Source organism: Antechinus flavipes, chromosome 2, assembly GCF_016432865.1.
Source record: "Antechinus flavipes isolate AdamAnt ecotype Samford, QLD, Australia chromosome 2, AdamAnt_v2, whole genome shotgun sequence".
In the NCBI taxonomy this organism is placed as follows: domain Eukaryota; kingdom Metazoa; phylum Chordata; class Mammalia; order Dasyuromorphia; family Dasyuridae; genus Antechinus; species Antechinus flavipes.
The window spans coordinates 321271956-321290421 of record NC_067399.1 but is presented as its reverse complement, the minus strand read 5'-3'; the positions used below and the strand labels follow the sequence as shown (position 1 = coordinate 321290421).

The following is an 18466-nucleotide window of genomic DNA, read 5'->3' as shown; positions in this document are numbered from 1 at the left end:
TATTAATTAAATTAATTATGAATTAAAAGTCATTTAACAAGTATGTTGCCTTTAAGCTAGGTCAAAAACTCAGTTTTCTTAACTGCTGCCTCCTCCCCATTACCAGTCTTGTATATACAAGATACATGTAATTTCTAAGGAGTAATAGTTTGGAAGGAAAGAGGCAAGAGACAGAGGAAAGGAGTCAATATTTTGCTTGACATCCAAAATTTAAACCTGAGTCCACTGCCTTTAGGAAGTAACCCACAACCACTTCACTCAGATAGTACCAGTACCAGGAACTCAATTTCCTATAAAGTTCAATTAAATGATTTTAATCAAAAGATTGATCCCTAACATCTTACTTTACCCAAACTATCCTCATAAAAACTATATGTTCAAAACTATAATCAGATGTAACAGAAGACATCTATGAGAGTTGTTGATCATGACTCTTCATGAGCCCATTTAGGAATTTTTTTAGCAAAGATACTGACATAATTTTTCATTTTCTTCTCCAGCTCATTTTACAGACAAGAAAAATGAGGCAAAAAGGGCTAAGTGACTGGACCAGGGTCACACAGGTAGTAAACACCTAAGGCCAGATACCAATTCAGTAAGATGAATCTTACTGGGGCTGGTACACTATGTATTATACCACTCAGCTGCCCTATGAATGGGGAATAGATATGATTTTTTTTCAAATACTACAAGAGGAAAGTCACTAAGCTAAATTTTATGGTTATGCCTGAGAAATAAATATTTTAGCCTCTCAAGTGCTGTAAAAATCCAGCATAAGATTATAGCCCATTGGGTGTCATGGTTATTTGCAAAGTGTAAACAATAAAGCTTAATAGGAGACTATTAACTATATGACAAATCGTATTTATTTTTGAAACCACCCCTTAACTACTAGCAATACATTGCATTATTAAAAACTAAAATATTTTAAATGAAATGTGCATTTTTATCTCCAGTGCAATTTTCAAAAAGACCTTCATTTATCTAAGCAGAAAAAAATTAGGATCCATCATTTTCATATTGCTGGATGTAACTCCTTCCTTGTCAGTCAGTCGCTTCCTGATTTAATCCTTTTTTAAAAAGAGGCAATTGGGGTTCAGTGACTACAGCTAGTACAGCTAGTAGTATTAAGTATCTGAGACTAGATTTGAACTCAGGTCCTCCTGACTTCAGGACTGGTGCTCTGTCTACTGCACCATCTAACCACCCCTAGTCCTTCTAAATTAATAATAGCTCATATTTTACATGAAACCTAAAAGCTTACAAAATTTTATGTTCTTCACAACATCCCAGTAAGGTGGGTGTCATAGGCATTATTAAACCCTATTATTAAACCTGACTTGAGTCAGCATTTGAACCCATGTCTTTTGATTCTTAATTCATTATTCTCTGTATTACAGAAAGCTTCCTTCTTCAGAGCCATTATACCTACGGCCCCACTATTATGAGTTTTTATTCCTCTCCTACTGTCACCAAAAACAAAAGTTCAAGGTTACTGCCTTAATATGCAAGAAAACTATTCTTAGTTATATTCACATCCCAGATCACCCACCAAAGGGACTCTGTCATTTTTCAGGAACTACAGAAACAACATTATTCCTCCAAGACATGATAAAAATAATTTCTAATGAATGATAGTTTGGAAAGAAGGGGGCAAGGGACAGAGGGAGGGAGTCAATAGTTTTACTTGGCACTCAGAATTTAAACTTGAGTCCACTGATTTAGAAGGTAATAAGTCCCTTTTGATATACTTAAATTATTTTGGGTAAAGCTTGTCTTTGAAGTTATCCTAATTTTCAGAATAACTTTGAGCAAGAAACAAGTTATACTTTCCCTATCCTACTATATTCTCCAAAAAAAAAAAGATAAAAATATTACAACTATTAGCTACTTTGTAAGTTGAGTTAAGTTGCACAGTTGGATAGAGCTTTGGAATCAGGAAAATCTGAGTTCAAATATTGATTCAGATACTTAATAGCTGTGTGATCCCAGGAAATTTAATTAATTTCTGATTGCTTTGGTTTAAACAACTGTAAAATGGGGATAATAAATAGCATTCCTCTCATAGGATTTACTGTGAGGATGAAATAAAATATTAGTCTAATGAAGAGAGTGGAAAAAATCCTTTTTTTAAAAAATCAATACCAGAATAAGATTTTAAAAACTAATGAAAGACTAATTGAAAAAGAGGAAAAGAGAGGGGAATCTACTTGACTAAGTAGGAGGATAAAAGAAGGGAGAGAATAATCATATAATTGGATAAAAGCAGGAGAAAAAAAGGAATTAATACACAAAACACCAAAGGAAATAAGAAAAGAAATGATAAATGGGCATCAAGAGAGAGAGGAAGAAGTAATGGGAATAGGGTCACTTTAAGAAAAACTTAAGTAACTGAATGAATACAATATTGTGTTTACAGCAGAAAAAGGGGGAATCATAACTTGAAAAAACATTATTAGGATTTGGAGGAAATGGAGAAAAATATAAATCTAACATAACTTTAAATGTGAATGGATTAAACAATCCAATAAAATGAAAAAGATTGATGAATGAATGAAATTGAATGAATTGATGTACAAAACAAATGAATTGAAGAATGAAAACAGATTGGTTAAGAAAACAAACCCTTATAATCTGTTGCTTATGAAATAATATTTTTAAGTACATGGTGAGTTAACTGGCATATAATAGGCACTTTATCAATGGTTATTCCCTACCTTTCTTTGTCAATCAATCTATGTCACTTCCTACTTGTAAACGGTAGATATAGAAGGGACCATAGAGCTCACCTAGCCTAATTCCCTCATTTGACAGGTTAGGAAGATACAATCCATAAAGGGTTAAGACTTGCCAAATTTATACAACTGAGTTAGTGACGGGTTTCTTTCTTTCCTTTTAGATGCTATTGTTGTTCAGTTATTTTCAATCATGTCCAACTCTCCACAATCCCATTAGGGGTTTTCTTAGCAAAAACACTGATGTAGTTTGTCATTTCCTTCTCCAGTTCATTTTACAGATGAAAAAAAACTGAGGCAAATAGAGTTAAATGACTTTCCCAAGGTCACACAACTAAGTATCTGAGGCCAGATTTGAATTGTAGAAGATAAAGCTTCCTGATTTCAAGCCCAGTGTTCTATCTACTGTGCCACCTAGCTGCCCCTTTTCTTTGGGATATTATCCTTCAAAACTGGCAGTATGCATAGTGGACAGAATTCTAGACTCAACAACACTTAAATTCAAATAGTATGTTTGACATTTAGTAGTTGTGTGACCAGGAACAAATCGCTTTAACCTTCTGAGTCTCAATTTCTCTATGGGTAATACAGGAGTAATATTGAGCAGTACATGAAATAATATGCATAAAGTAATGTGTAAACTTTAAAGTGTTATCTAGATATCACTTATTAGTAATGTCAACATCAACTATTAATAATAATAACAGCATTACTTCCTTTCTCCTGCCTGAATATAGTAGATACTCTTGAGGTTGTACAGGTCTCAGTATTTTTATTTGTAAAAGCTTAGGATTAACTTAAATGATGCCAAAAGGACCTCCTAGATATAATAGTCTTTGAGTCTACTGGAAATTATTCTTAGTAACATGAGATTTTCATGTTCTATATAATATCACTAGCTTCTGCAACTTTTTAGCTTTTATCATCTCTCCTTCCCCATATCCCAGTCATAGAAGTCAAAGATAAAAGTTGCCTATAATAGAAATTAGTGCAGATTAGCAAGTACAAAACAACAGTAGCCTTCAGATCAGGATTCCCTGGGCATTTAAGAGCTATGACAAATTCAGAAAACCCAGCACTCATTGTTCCCTATTGGATTCCCAAGATAGAATGGGAAAGTTGTGGGTTTTGTCTAATTATTAGATAAAAACCACATCTAGCCCAACAACAAGCTATTATTGAAAAGTTCAGAAATTGCAAACATTGGCTAAGAAGAAAAAGCCTTCAAAATCATTTGTAGTACTCTTTAAATCCGACCTCAAGAAACTCTGTGAATCAGCTGAATGAGAAAAGCTCCCATCTCACCACTGTTGCCTGAGCCCCAATGCTACTAAAATAATGTCAGAGCCATAGGAACGAGAAATGACAAAATAGAATATAACAAGAGAACATAGCAAGGAAAAGAGTATGCCCATTAGCAATATGGGCATGAGGGACTTGTTTCACCTCTATGGAAGTCTATTCAACATGGATAAGCATGCAGGTGTATTTTATAATTTTAACTATGACCTATTTCCAGGAACACTGCCAGACAAAGCTTCAATGTTTTCCCCAATAGAATAAGATCATATCTGTTCTTCCAAATATAACCACACATCTGAAGAAGTTATATATTGATCTACAGTAGAATAAAAACATAAGTCCGACGTCACTGCACCTCCTGCCTTAAGTTCATACATAAACACAAAGGGTCCATTTAAAGCTACGTTGGAAAGGACACCAAGATTCAGACCTGGGTTCCAGTATAGGTTTTGCCGCCCACCAACTCTGTGACATGAGGGAAGTCCCTTAATCTTTTTTGACTTCTATTTCTTCATCTGTCTAATTAGAAACATGGATCAGACAATTCATAAGTTTCTTCTTTTTTAAAAAAATCTATTTTTTTAAGGAGGAAAGATATAATTTAGGAAAAGCTAAAAGATCTTATTGCTCAAACCTATTCTTCCTTCTTACCTTTAATATGCCAGAGGCATTAGCCCATTAAGAGTAGTCTATCTGATTCAATGCTCAACTACATTTCTAGGCCTGTACTATTGGGAGTGTTTAAGATGTCATCATTGCTTTCAGAGTTGGTGTTTCTTGAAAACTTGAAAGTTCAGAGTTAAAAACTTAATAGTCCCTAGTTCAGCTTTATATTGGTAGCTAGAAAAAGCCCCAGAGAACCTAAAAGCACAACCTATCTTAATCTTCCTTTTTCTAACTCCAGCTATGTCTACTTTATCTATTCCCAATCATCGGTCTGTGGAATCCAACTTCAGGTTTGGCTATGGGAATGGGGAAAATAGAAAGCATTACCTACCCAAACATTTTCTCATATTATTCAAGTTGCCTTATCCTCCAAATTTTCCAAACAGCTTCAACTTTTCCAAGCAAACTATGTGACGATATTTCTGTCTCAGCCCCATGTGCCAAAATGGCCACTTAGACGAATAAATGCTTGTTGACTGACAAGATTTATATGTTGAATTCACTTCAACACTAAATCTCACTATGGGTATACAATCTACTAGGAAGTAAGGGGTGAGGAAAGGGATGATAAAATCATGGTGGGATGACTGAACCAAAAATACAAAACAGATATAAGCTAGACATACCTTTTGAATGAGGACTGCTCATCTGTTCTTTCTTGGGACAGCCAATCAGAGAGGTGACTTCTCTTCTCTGTCGCCCAGGAAAGTTGAGCAAGTATTGCTTTGGTTAATTTCGGGATGTGCTATTGGAAACATAAAACAAGGTGCCTGGCCGGCACTATATACATATAAAAAAAGAAGAAGAAGGAGAATAAAGAAGAAATACGGACGGCCTGACAATCCAAAGGGTATTTATGTACATTTTCTAAAATGGGATGGGAAATGTACAAGTGAGGTATATTTCCTTTTCATTTCTTCTAGGATTCATGTCCTCTGGCTGTTTCATCAATGTTGAGTTCCAAATATTCCACTTCTATTCCATTCCTGCCCTTGGACATTGCTCTTCACCCACAGGAGAAGTGAGAAGAAGAAAACAATTTTTTTTTATTTTTTTTTTTTTTAGGAAAAGCCAGCAGCATTGCCTGAGGAGGAGCTGAAGAGGAGGCGATTGCTTTTGGATGGATACTGAGGTGTCTGAAGGTGGATGCATGGAAACCTGGCCTTTCCCGTCCTGTCACTTCTCCAGAGCTGCTGTGGCTTCCAAACTGACAGGGGCTGTCAAGGAAGAAGGGGAAGGGCAAAGAAGGAAAGGGAAAGAAGGGAGAGGTGTGACTGCTGGATGGGGTGAGGATCCACAGACATCGAATGGGACACCAAATCAAAAATTTCACATCACAGAAGTCACCCTAACTAAGTTTCCTTGGGACAATTCTCCTTCCAGTGCCTTTTCCTCCCCTAGATGGGATGGTATTAAGTTGATTTATTTTTAAAAGAATCTATTTCTAATAATATCTAGATTGTATAAATAATAATTTTTAAAACCTTATTTCTGTTGGTTGTTTTTCTCCAACCTGTCTGTTAGTGTTCTCATCATTTTGCCAATAAATATGAAAAAATGAAAAACATGACTCCACTTAAATTTTTTAATGGTTTAGGGAAGATGTACATACCCTAGCTGTTTGTTCCCAAAAAATAACCAACATGATTTCTGATTTCCAGAAGAAAAATCTTTAAATTGAAGTTCTCTCTGAGGAGAGAGGGAGTCATCTTTTGAGTTTTCTGAATTTTTAAAGTTTGTGCTTTTGGTATATATCACCAAAACTTGTAATGAGAGGGAGGAGTGTGGAGGGAAAGGGAAAGGGACATGAGAATATGGAGGATGTGAGGAAAAGGCAGGGAAGGTGGTGGGTGGGAGAGAAGAGGTAATCTAAAGTTCTATTTTTTTTTAATGGGACCAGAACAACAACCAAAGTACAAAGGGCTACCGCCCATGGGCCAGAGTTTGTTGAATGGATTTAGCAGCCGCCTTTTTTATCTGCCGTGGGAGAGCCCCTGCCACTGTAGCGTCCTCCTCGACTGGAGCGAGGCTCTTCCAAATCATCCTCGTCAAAGCCGTGGAAAGTTGAGGTGTCACTTTCAGACGTGGAACCGAACAAGTCCTCCGTACTTCGCGCTGCGGCCACCGCCTCCTTCTCCTTCCTGCCTTCTCCTCCCAAATGAGCTGACATGTATGATGAATATATCAGCACATGGGTTAAGCAACAGACAGCATTATTCATATTAATATCATATTATTACAAGGTTATTCTTACCACTGTCAGACAATGCACTATTTTGAGATTTAAAGGGATGAAATGTACATCACCTTGTGGCATGATATTGTGCAATAGGACAACGGGAACGTTTTACAGGTAGGGGATTTGTTTTGTTGCTTGTTTTTTAAGGAGAAAAGATACCTGTACTACAATACAAGTATCCAGAGCTTCTGGCAGTGAAAGGGTCAGTAATGTGTTTTTCCCACTCTTATTCACACCCCAGCCAAGAGAATGTTTTCCCGACGGCTTATAAGCCTGCACAACTTAAAGGCTGTTTGGCTCTTTGCACAACGACTGTCCTTCAGTTTGGCAGCCAGTTTCACAAATTTATTGCTGTCAGATAGCCCATTAGAGGCATTTAATCCTCTCCCAGTTTATTTTTATTTTCATCCATTTCTCACTCTATACCTTCCACCCCTGTCTGCTCTCTCACCCCCACATCATGTAATTCATTTCGACCTCCTTCCCCGCCAAAAACAAAAACCTCACTGTAAAGTCTAATGAGTCGTCAGAGAATACATAGTTGTATTCTCCTGTATGTGATTAGAAAAAAAGACCAAGACCCTCTAACCCTGGACACACAACCCATTTCAGCCACTTAAAATGCCCTTAGTCAGGAATCTTAGAACTCTCAAAAGTTCAAAGCAGTATTAAGTCCAATCAAAGGTGGCACATCAGGTGAGAAACAGTAGGGACTAAAAATGAAGAAATTTTATCATTGTATAAAGTGCTAAAATTTACAGAATTGCAACTGACACTTCTCCACATTCATATTGGACCCCAGGAGTGCCTCAAGCTATTATAATCCCAGTCACTGAAGCTGCCAGTTTCAAGTATCTCAGACCCTAAAGGATAATGGAGGTAGAATGAAAAGTGGGAAAGGCTAAATAGCTCTTCTTGGATCCTATCTCTTCCCTGAAGAGACACCAGAAAAGCTATCCAGGAATATCATCCAACCTGTCTTCCCAAGCTTGACAAACGGAGCCATAAGCCAATCGCGAAGCAAACAGCTATTTGACAGATATTTGAGATAGACATTGGTTGAATGGTCCATACAAATAAATCCTAGCTGAGTTTGAGGGAAAAAAACTATGGGGAGCATAAGATAATTACCTATATTTTTTTAAAGATAAGAAAGCAAATTGAAGAAGGATAGCTGAGAAGTTTCAAGTGGAAAGTCACTTACTCACTCTTGGTTCCTCCATTACTCATTACTACTTGCAATAGATGTCTTTGCTTGCTGTGCTGAAGCATCTCTATATATTGTATATTTCTGGGCATGGAGTGTGTGAGTTTTTAATATGTTTGCATACATATACACACATAAAAATACATATATATTATATGTAGAAAGAAATATGTGTGTTATTAGCTTTTTAAAAAACATTTTGTTGATCAGAGTCCAGCAATTACACAAGTTCTGTCTCCCCAAGCTACCACCTGTCAGAGTTAAAAGTCCAACATATAACAATTATAGACTGTGTCTGGAAAAGTAACTGAACAAATTACTTCCAGAAGAAATTGGGTAAAACTACATACAAGAGAATCACTCTGTCACTGGGTCTGCTGATTTAATGTTGAAGTTGTAGGGATTGGGAACTGGAGTCCTTTGTCAATAGCTGGCTTGCCAGCTCTTCTAGCTCTATGTCTATATCATCCTTGACACCCCAAAACAAAAGGTGCAGGCTAATGACTAGTAGACAAAGCAAGGGAAGAAATAAGGAGTGAGAACAATCCAGGGAGTAAAAACCTACCCCATGAAGGCTGAGAGAGGAAAGAAAGGTGAAGGGGACCATCCCTCACTGCTATGCTCAGAGCTGCCTAAAACATTCTGAAATGTTTTTTTAGCTTTTGGTCAGAAACACGTGCAGTATTTAGGTGATATTGAAATCTCTTGTCACCTTTTCACCTTCACTACTTGGACTTACTTTGCTTTGCTCCAAAGGGAAGAATTAGGACAGATGGATGAAGGTTACCTTTTAGTTCAATATAAGGAAGAACTTAAGCTATTTTAAAAATGAAATGGGCAACCATGTAATGCAATGAGTTCCCACATATAAGGATGTTGTAAGGAAGATTAGTGCATCATTTAAGTTTGGAACTCAAAACATTTAAAGTCCCTAAAGTCCCTCTGAGATTCTGGGAGTCTATTTATAACAACAATAAAATACAATTATGTAAAATAGCTTGTCCTGATCAATTTTGATAAACTACAGATAATGACTTAGGTAGGATTCAAAAAGCAAAATAAAACAAAACAATTTGAGAAAAACTGTAAAGACCTAAATTTATTTTGAGAAAGAATAAGACCAAAGTGGAGCACTTTCTTTAAGTCCTTGAAAATAGGAACTAATTTTAAAAAATGTTACTAAGACCACTTAGAAGCATCTAAGCTATGAGAGTCCCTACCTCTTAGCTTTCAGTCTGCTGTGTTTTCTTTGTTCTGGGTCTACATGAGAAAATGTATGGAATGTATGGCCAATGAAAGTGTTGTTCATGCAACTACCAAAAAACCCAAGGGTCGCTAATGCCCAAACTGATGGCAATTTGAAGACATAACAAGTTTTCCAACATCATTATTGGATATTTTCCCCCACTGACTCCCTTCTCCCCCATATCTACCCCAATCATTTCAATTAATCCAACAACTCTGCATATTGAGATGCACCATTAACCAATAAAGGAATACAAGGAGGCTGTGTTTCAGTGTGTTCTGGTTCCACCTTACTGTCTTTCACAACACCGACAATAGTAACAACAACAACCACAACAATAACAACAACAAGACACATACACACACACCAAAGATATCTGCGTGTGGAAAAGCCAGAAATATATGAGTAACTTTTCTCATCCTTTAGAATTTTTTAAAGTTAAGTCACAAAATTCTAAGATCTGAAAAAAAGTCAGAATCATCACCATTACTACTACTCTGAATCATTCCCCCTCCTGCATTTTATCCTAGATAGCTGAAGAGTGAAAAATAGCTTTGGTCCTGGGAGCTTGGGTAAGAAAGTTCCCAGAGGGCAAAGGAGGGGTCACACTTACCAGAGCGTCCACAGTCAGCACAGGACACTAGTTCTTCTGGCCGGCCACTTTTTTTGTTCATGCTTGAACCTCCCAAGCAGAAGTCACAGTAATTATTGGGAATAACAGTCCCATCTGGTCCTTTCTGGGCTGTGGAAGAGATATCAAATCCCAATTTTAAGTGGAAATGAAATACATTAAGTCTTTTCCTTCCTTCTATCCCACACCATAGAAAATAAAGTATGTAAGAGTGTTTTAGGAAAATCTAGTGACTTGTGCTAGGCTTCCCTTATCCTGTTTTCATAGTATTAATCCCTTGCTAACTTCTTTTCTTGTTTTCTTGTTGACACATCTATCTGCATAATGAGGACTATTTTTATTTGAGATGTAGTCTTATTTCATTATACTCCTCTGGACTTTTCCACCAAGAAATTCTTCATTCCACAAGATCACTTTAGCCCTTAAACTCACATGTCATCAGTACCTTCTACTCCCTGGGAACTCCATCTGATTAGAGGGTAGAGAGTGAAGAACTCCTGCCAGAATCTCTATTTAAGGATGCCAGGTCAGCTATCTCTTCATTTCCTATCAGGTTTCACTTGCCCATACCCTTCCACCTGGGCATCTTCCTCCTTAACCCTTGTTTTTCAGCTTCCTTTTATATATTGTAAGTTCCTTGAGGGTAGGCACTGGGTGCCTAGCATAATACTTAATAAGTGTTTATTGGATGAATATTGGATTGGATTGGATTGGGCTGGGTTGGGTTGGGTTGAGGCTCAGAGAGGCCAAATGACTTGTTCGACCTCACTTTTCTAGTATTTCCCAGAGCCAAGACTAGAATCAGGTACTCTGATCTGGTGAGGAAATCATCAGACTGGAGCTTTTTTCATTAATCATTTAGCCTCTTTCATCACTTCAGAAGTAACCAATGAGATCCCACCACTGCTCCATCCCAGGACACTAAAAGAAGCTAGAGGAAAAAACTCTCTAATGAAGTCAGGAAATCCTCCCTTACAAAGAAGCTCAAAGCTAACTTTTCAATTACCATTGTCTACTCTATAGAACAGATCTACAATCCTTAACCTGTTCTTTCCTTCATCCTTTGTGTTTTTAATGTTATTATTAACCTAATGAAATGAAGACTGCTTCTACCTTCCCTATATCTATTGATAGCACTCTCAAACTTCCAATACTCAAATCTGATTTAAGTCTCCTTCTAGGCTCTCTATCAATCAAACAAATCAATGCTGTTTCACTTTTCAGTTAGTATCCCCAGTGCCTAATATACCTTGTGCATAGTAGGAATTTAATAGGTTGTTTAATTAAATTGTGTGTGTATATATATATTTATTTATTTCCGGAAAATTATTTTTCAATTTCAAGGTCTTTTACTGAATGGGAGGAAGACTGATATTCCTGCTCTCATGCTTGTGCTCTGCCCTTCACCTTTCTTTAAAATATTTACAGAATCTGAAGTATATCTTTATTAAGAAACCAACACTAATCTCTCCTTCGTGATCATGAATCTTCATTTTCCTCCAATCTACTTATACCCACCCTTGGGATTAAGAGTTCAAAAGAGAACTACTCTTTAAGGGTATAAATATCAAAAGAAGAAAAAAATCACCAGAAAGCCAAGGCAATTAAATATATGGGAAAATGAAAGAATCAAAATATAATTAGGAATTGATACTCTATCTCACACTTAAATATCATTCTTGATCTAGTAATTTTTCCCATGATTTCTTCATTGGCCTTTTTTTTTTTCAGTTTTCCTCTTCCTCCACCTCTCTGTGGCTTTCAACCCTGTTGAACAAACCTTTTCCCCTGAATATTCTTCTCTCTCTCTTGGTTTTGATGAGACTGCTCTCACCTAAATTCTCCTTTTACATGTTGGAACAATCCCCTAGATCATCATTCATCTCCTATACACTGAGGTCCACCAAGGTTTCTTTTTCTCTCTACACACTTTTAGTCAGTGATCTAAACTACTCCAATCTATCCAATGATGTCTTTGGCAACTAGCTCCCAAATTTATCTAGCCCTCATCTTTAATCAGAATTTTAGATTCACATCATCAAATATATACTAGATATTTCTGAACATCCCACAAAGATCTCAAACGCTATACATAAATCAAAATATTTCATTATCTTTCTCCTTCAACTAACCCCTCTCCTAAACTTTCCTAAGTCTGTCGGGGTATCACCAGCCACAATCATCCTTGAATTGTCAACTTTGGAATCATCTTTGACTCTTCTTTCTCTTTCAGTTTCAGACACTTAATATTTACTAGCTGTGTGATTCTGGGCAAGTCACTTAATCCCAGTTACCTCACCAAAAAATTAAAAAAATAAAGAAAAGTGCTGAGCAATGGCCATTAGACTGGAAGTTTTGAAAGTTTTAATTGCTATTCTATGTGGAATGAATCTGATGAACAAGCTGGTTTTCAAGGATGACTTAAGAAAAGAGAAGACAGAGATAGAAATTAAAACAAAAGGGATGAACAAAAGAGGGAGGGAGAAAAGGTGAAAAAAGGTACAAAAGATAAAATGATCATCTTGTTCAAAAAGTTACTTTAAACTTTGTCTTATGAAGAACATGAAGAAAACTTGAAAAGATAGCTTAATTGGTTTTTTGTTTGGATAAAATGATATTGATACTACTTTCAGAAGTGAGAAGTCATTGGTAGTTGCAGTGAAGGTTAGATACAATTCTGGTTATAATCTTTCTCACACTTAAAATTTCTAAACATTTGTATATATATTTGTTTTTATGACATATTTTATAATTTGTATTTATAACTTTTTAAAATTTGTTGTTAAAATTATATAGCCAGTGTCTTTGATATATATCCTAGGTGATACAGAGTTCTGATGTATGGAAAGATGAGCAATAATTCTTGAGAAGATAAAATTTCTCTGATTTATTTAATATTGTGTTTTTCACTTCCTTCTAGTAAAATATAAGCTTTTTATATGAAAAAAACTATCTGTTTTTTGTTTTTGCATTCCCAATGCCTTGTAGATAGTTGATGCTTAATAAATGTTTGTTGAATTAAATTGAAAAAAAAGAAGTCATTATTAAAATCTAGTTTCCAATATATATGTGTGTGTATGTGTGTGCCTGTGTGTGTGTGCATTGTATACATATATGTATAATTGAAACAAATATACAAAATTCTGGGTCACTCTCTCCAACAATAAAAAGGGAAAAAAGTATAAGAATTATTTTTTCAAAAGAAATGTAAACTATCATATGAAAATGCACCATATTATTAACATTTTTAATAAATTAAAACAATTCTAAGATTTCACCTCATACCCAAAAATGACAAATATGATGAGAGAGAGAGAGAGAGAGGGAGAGGAGAAGAAGAAGAAGGAGGAGGAGGAAGAGGAGGAGGAAGGAGGGAGGGAGGAAGAGAGGAAGGGAAGAAGAGAGAGGGAGACATGGAGGGAGGAAAATGGAGGAACGGATGAAGGAAGGAAAGAAGGAAGGAAGGAAGGAAGGAAGGAAGGAAGGAAGGAAGGAAGGAAGGAAGGAAGGAAGGAAGGAAGGAAGGAAGGAAGGAAGGAAGGAAGGGAAGGAAGGAAGGAAGAGAAGGAGGGAGGAAGGGAGGGAAGGAGAGGAAGAGTCAATGTTGGTGAATTCATGGAAAGTCAGGTACTCTAATATTTTTTAGCAAACTTATCCAATCATTTGGGAAAACAATTTTAATTATATGTGGAAATTTACTTAACTATTCATACCCAATACAGCAATCATTTTTCTACATTTATATTATTATAACACAATTGTTCATACATTTCTCCAATAATTAGGCACTTATTTTGTTTCTACATTTTGCTAGCACAAAAGTGTTGCTTTGAATATTTTGATACATATAGGAGCTTGCTCATTGTCTTTGACTTCCATACAGCATATAACCAGGAGTGGAACACTTTTGTGCTAGCATTTATCCTGTGTAGTTGTATGTTATAATCGGGGTATGTGTTTCCCCTTCCCAAAATGAAACCTTAGTAAGGGCAGGGACTGTTTTCTCAATTAATTGCTAATCACTTAACCAAATTTTGTGCCTACCACTTTCATCCCTATTCCTATTATACTCCCACATCTGACAAAATATTCTGTACACAGAAGATATTTAATGAATGAATTAATGAATTGGTAATAATAACAATCAGTATTTATATAATGCTTTAAGGTATGCAAAGAACTTTACATATGTTAACTTATTTTTTAGTTAATTAATGGCAACCCTTTTAATGATTCTCAAAGAATAACTGGTTATTCTCTGCCTTAAAACAATTAGACTATTCTTATTCAGCCTAATGATACAGATTAAAAGCCTCTAATTAGAAACTCAGGATTTTTGTTTGGTGTTTTATTTTTTGTTTTTTGTTTTTGCAATTTGAGGAATGTCACAGTAGTTATACTAGTCATGCTAGAAAACATTTGAAATGGGATCAGGAAGAATTTCCCTAGACTACTCATCATAAAGGCAGTTTCCCCTCTTTACTTCCTGAATTATCCAAGAACAAGAAATGATGATGCTGATATGGGTGGCTTTCATATCATAATAATATGTATAGATATAATGACTGTTTTTATATGGTTTCTGGAAAAATAGTAAGGAAATGTGATATAGTAGATATATTGTGTTGGACCTGAAGTTAAGAAGCCCTGGGATTTAATACCACCTCTGATACTTACTAGCTCTGGGGCCATGAGCAAATCACTTAATCTTCCTGAGCCCTAGGCAAAACTCTCAAATTATAAATTATAGGTAGGCTGTGATCAGATAGAAAGGTTCCCAATATTATTGAAATCTAGATGTATTAGGAAAATGTACAAAAAAAGGAATTAAAGAAAAGATTCTTTTGATGAATAGAATAGCTTGTAGACCAATAGTTTTATTCAATTACAAAAAGTAGTTATTTTACCCACCTACTTAAAAGTCCATTGAAAATAAAATAAAAATTAAATATAAAATTGAAATATAATTAAATTAAATATTAAAAAGTAATAATAGAATACTGACTTGTTCCAGGACCGTTTTTATCTAAAGTTCATCAAAAATATGAAATTATTAATAAATAATTAATATTTATTTTAATATTATATATTTTACAAAGAAACTGAGTCAGAGATTTAAGTGACTTATTCAAGATCCCAACTAATTAATGACAGAATCAGAACTAAAATACAAATTTGCTAATTCTTAGGCAGGAAGCCTAAGGAAATTTTACTTTTGTAGTAATAGTAGTAGTAGAAGGAAGAAGAAGAGGAGGAGGAGGAGGAAGAATAGTAGAAGTACCAGTATTAGCAGTAGTTATTGTTGTTTAGTTGTTCAGTTATGTCCAATTCTTTGTGACTACATGGACCATAGAACATGAGAGCCTTCTATCTCTACCTTTTCCCAAAGTCTGTCCAAACCCATTTTCATTTCTTCCCTGACACTATCTATCCAAATCATCCAATCATTCCTTTTCCTTTTTGCTTTCAATCTTTCCCAACATTAGGATCTTTTCCAATTAGTCTTAGGTGGTCAAAGGAGTTTTTGACTTTCCAGTGAATAATCTGAGCTAATTTCCTTAAGTATTAACTGATTTGATCTCCTTGCTGTCTCTCTCAAGGAATTCTCAAAAGTCTTCTCTAGCACCAAAATTTGAAAGAATTGATTCTGCAGCACTCAGTTTTCCTTATATTCCAACTTTCATAACTATACACTGCTACTGGAAAAAACACAGCTCTGATGGTGTGAACTTTTGTTGGCAAGATGATGTCTCTGCTTTTTAGTATGCTGTCTAGATTTTTATAGCTTTCCTTTCAAAAGTAAATAAATGTCTTTAAATTTCATGACTACAGTTGCCATCTGCAATGATCTTTGAGCCCAAGAATATAAAGTTTCCATTTTCCATTTTCCACTGTTTCTGTTTCTTTTCCTTCCATTTGCCAGGAAGTGATAGGGCCAGTTGCCAAGATCTTCATTTTTTAATGTTAAGCTTTGACACTGTCCTCTTTTCATCCTCATTAAGAGGCTTCTTAATTCCCCTTCTCTTTCTGCCATTAGAGTAGTATCATCTGCATGTCTAAGATTGTTGATATTTCTCCCAGCAACCTTAATTCTGGCTTTTGATTTATCCAGACTGGCATTTCATATGATGTACTCTGCATGTAAATTAAGTAAATATATAGCCTTTTTGTACTCCTTTTCCAACCATAAACCAATCAGTTGTCCATATTTGGTTCTAACTGTTGCTTCTTGAGCTACATACAGGTTCCTCAAGAGACAAGATGATCTGGTACTCTCATTTTTTTTGAGTACTTGCCACATTTTTGTTGTAATCTATACAGTCAGAAGCTTTAGTTTAATCAATGAAGCAGAAGCAGAATTTTTTTCTGGAATTCCCTTTTTTTCTCTATAATCCAGCAAGTATTGGCAACTTGATCCCTGGTTCCTCTGCCTCTTCAAAAACCAGTCTACTCTTTTAGTAATTCTTGGTTCATATATTGCTGAAACTCAGCTTACAGAATCACATATTGATATGTGAAATGAGAAAAATTCTTTAGTGACTTGAACATTCTTTGAAGGCATTATTCTTACTGGATCTATATAAGTAACACTTTGCTTCTTTTCTCAGCTATTTGTAAAAGTCTCATCAAACAGCCAATATATAGTACCAAAACTAGAGTTTTGTTTTGTTGTTGTCATTGAAATGTATATGTATGGAGAGATAGATAAATACACAGATAGATATAGATATATATAATAAATGCAAAATACAAGACCTATGGGTAAAGAATAACAACCTTGAGCCTATTTTTTCTCTTGTTCTGGCTCAAATTCATTTGCATATCAAGCATGAAGTGATGTAAGAAATTTCTAACCCCTGGTCATAGCTGTCTGGAACAAATAACTGTCTTAGCCCCAGTCATAGAACTGCAAAAGGCAATACTTAATTCTATTCTATAAATTCACTGCTTAGTTTTTCTTAGCACATTGTGGTGACTCATAATCTCTAGATATGTCTAAAAAACTATCAGCTAGCCTTTACCAGGGAGAGGCTTTACAATCACTACATTTTATCATAAAGAAGCTGAGATGACCTATAAGTGATATTGAAACAATAGATTCTAGAAGTTGAAAATGGGAAATAATGCCCAGCTGTGACCACAAGACCAATCAAGTGATATACTCAGAATAGAAAGGCAATATTTAGTAGAAAGAAGCAAGGATGTGACAAACTGCTTCAAGCTTATCACACAATATTACTTAAAATGGAGCATGTCAAAATAAAGAAACACAATGACATAAGTAAAAGACATTTATAGCCCTACAATGCAAGAGTTGTCCCTACCCACTTATGCCATGATCATATATATTTCCTATAAAAGTGCTACCATGCATGATACCTGTGCATTCTCAGTAAGAGTAAATAATTATTTGTAAAAACATATGCTCCACAATAAACTGGGGAAACATTTTTATATCCAAAGGATCTGATAAAAGCCTCATTTCTAAAATATATAGAGAATTGACTCAAATTTATAATAGTTCAAGCTATTCTCCAATTGATAAATAGTCAAAGGACATGAATAGACAATTTTCAGATAAAGAAATTGAAACTATTTGTAGTCACATGAAAGGTGCTTTAAATCACTATTGATCAGAGAAATGCAAATTAAGACAACTCTGAGATACCACTACACACCTCTCAGATTGGCTAAGATGACAGGAAAAGATAATGCTGAATGTTGGAGGGGATGTGGGAAAACTGGGACATTGATACATAGTTGGTGGAATTGTGAATAGATCAGCCATTCTGGAAAACAATTTGGAACTATGCTCAAAAAGACATCAAACTGTGCACCCTTTGATCCAGCAGTGTTTCTACTGGGCTTATATCCCAAAGAGATCCTAAGGGAGGGAAAGGGACCTGTATATGCAAGAATGTTTGTGGCAGCCCTCTTGGTAGTGGTTAAAAACTGTAAACTGAGTGGATGTCCATCAATTGGAGAATGGCTGAATAAGTTATGGCATATGAATGTTATGGAATATTATTGTTCTGTAAGAAATGACCAGCAGGATGATTTCAGAGAGGCCTGGAGAGACTTACATGAACTGATGCTGAGTGAAATGAGCAGGACCAGGAGATCATTATACACAGCAACAAGAAGGCTATACAATGATCAATTCTGATAGACATGGCTTTCTGCAACAATGAGAGGATTCAAACCAGTTCCACTTGTTCAGTGATGAAGAGAGCCACTTACACCCAGAGAGAGAACCAAAGGAACAGCGTGTGGAACACAACATAGCATTCTCACCTCTCTCTGTTGTTATTTGCTTGCATTTTGTTTTCTTTCTCAGTTTTTCTTTTCCTTCCTTCTTAATCTGATTTTTCTTGTGCAACAAGATAACTATAGAAATATGTATACACATATTGGATCTAACATATATTTCAAGATATTT

At 35.5% G+C, this 18466-nt stretch overlaps 1 protein-coding gene across 7 annotated transcripts in view; it reads right to left on the bottom strand.

Annotated features, from left to right (window-relative positions):
• The window catches only part of DPF3 (double PHD fingers 3), a 406354-nt gene that overhangs the window by 57403 nt on the left and 330485 nt on the right, over positions 1–18466 (bottom strand). For 4 of the 7 annotated variants that reach the window (XM_051977667.1, XM_051977669.1, XM_051977668.1 and 1 more), the window contains one exon: positions 10009–10137. In XM_051977667.1, coding sequence (XP_051833627.1) covers positions 10009–10137 — 129 coding nt within the window. Of the gene's footprint in view, positions 1–5329; positions 6867–10008; positions 10138–18466 lie in introns of all 7 variants that reach the window. The other 3 variants (XR_007950650.1, XR_007950649.1, XR_007950651.1) reach the window with 1 other exon arrangement.